The sequence below is a fragment of the Limulus polyphemus genome, unplaced genomic scaffold (genome assembly GCF_000517525.1).
Source record: "Limulus polyphemus unplaced genomic scaffold, Limulus_polyphemus-2.1.2 Scaffold12134, whole genome shotgun sequence".
Classification (NCBI taxonomy): domain Eukaryota; kingdom Metazoa; phylum Arthropoda; class Merostomata; order Xiphosura; family Limulidae; genus Limulus; species Limulus polyphemus.
In genome coordinates, this window is record NW_013677744.1 from 9,678 (window position 1) to 11,209 (window position 1,532).

Here is a 1,532-nt window from a genome sequence, read left to right on the forward strand (position 1 = left end):
CATTTCTAAGTAGCTTCACGGTTGAGTATCAATAATATCTTGTCAACACAGTTGTCTCTAAATAACCTCACAGTTGAGTATCAATAATATCGTATCAACACAGTTGTCTCTAAATAACCTTATGTTTGAGTATCAATAATATCGTGTCAACATAGTTATCTCTAAATAACCTCACGGTCGAGTATCAATAATATCATGTCAACACAGCCGTATTTAAATAACCTTACGTTCGAGTATCAATAATATCATGTCAACATAGTTGTCTCTAAATAACCTAACGGTCGAGTATCAATAATATCATGTCAACACAGTTGTCTCTAAATAACCTCACGGTCGAGTATCAATAATATCATGTCAACACAGCCGTAGCTAAGTAACCTTACGTTCGAGTATCAATAATATCATGTCAACACAGTTGCCTTTAAATAACCTCACGGTTGAGTATCAATAATATCATATCAGCACAGCCCTAAATATCCTCACGGTAGGGTATCAATAATATCGTGTTAACATAGCCATTTCTAAATAACCTCACGGTAGAAGTCAATAAATTTAATGACATAAGCGAAGCTACCAACAATAAAGATAAGAAAATTTCGACTGATCAAGCCATATGTTTTAATAGTTAGCTGAGGATCGACTGGTTAAGCCATTTGTTTCAAATGTTAACTGAGGATTTTTACCTAAAAAAATAGGATAAACATAAAACTAACTAGTCATTCCCAGATCTTGAACTACTGACTTATTCATTTAAACTTATATATTCGTACTCTAAACATTTGAAAAACACTAAACTAGATCATTAGAATTAGGACAGCAGAAACACGATTTCCTAATATCCAGTTACGTTTAAAACAAGGTATCTATGCTACAGAATTAACTTAATAGTACATTATATATTCTTTACAGTGTCTTAACGCATAAGATTAATGACATACTCGTGTAAACTCACCGTTGACAATTACCACAGCAGCGATTCCACACATACAGAGAAAAACTTTCCACATCTTGACCAATTTAAAACAATATTTTCTCTTCACCACAGTCGCACTATGTTCAAAATACTCAATGACAAATGCGTTCTATTCCTAACCCTTATAAATATTTTAATCCTGAAGAATTCTGGGAATGAAGCCAAACTTTGCTGTACAGGTACGAGTTAGTCTCATTAGCTTGCCAAAGTTATAAATTATTTCCGAGAAACTTCAGCGATACAAGTCCTTTCTTGGTTAAACTAGTTTATTCGTCCTCGATACAAACTTTTAGCACACACACAGTAATTTCACAATCAATACGTTTCTCGTCACTTTAAACTTAACTACTTTTATAATACACGTTATAAATCACAGCGATTCACAATCTCGATAGCTTCACACACACTAGCTCGAAACAGAATCGTAAATTACCAGGAACTCTCTTTATTCATCCTCGCAGGTTGTTGTTCTTGGCAGTTATTTTGATTTTAAAATAATAATCTCCTAAAAAATAATTATTAATCAAGGGTGCTCGAAGATTAAACAATCCTCCTTCAC

At 33.3% G+C, this 1,532-nt stretch overlaps 1 protein-coding gene across 1 annotated transcript in view; it reads right to left on the minus strand.

Moving 5' to 3' along the window:
- LOC106476927 (lysozyme-like) overlaps positions 1-1,104 on the minus strand; it is a 10,769-nt gene extending 9,665 nt beyond the window's left edge. The window contains exon 1 of the mRNA XM_022380661.1: positions 953-1,104. Within this exon, the coding sequence (XP_022236369.1) occupies positions 953-1,007 (55 nt within the window). The 5' untranslated portion in view covers positions 1,008-1,104. The remainder of the gene's footprint in view (positions 1-952) is intronic.
- Between the last annotated feature and the right edge of the window lie 428 nt (positions 1,105-1,532).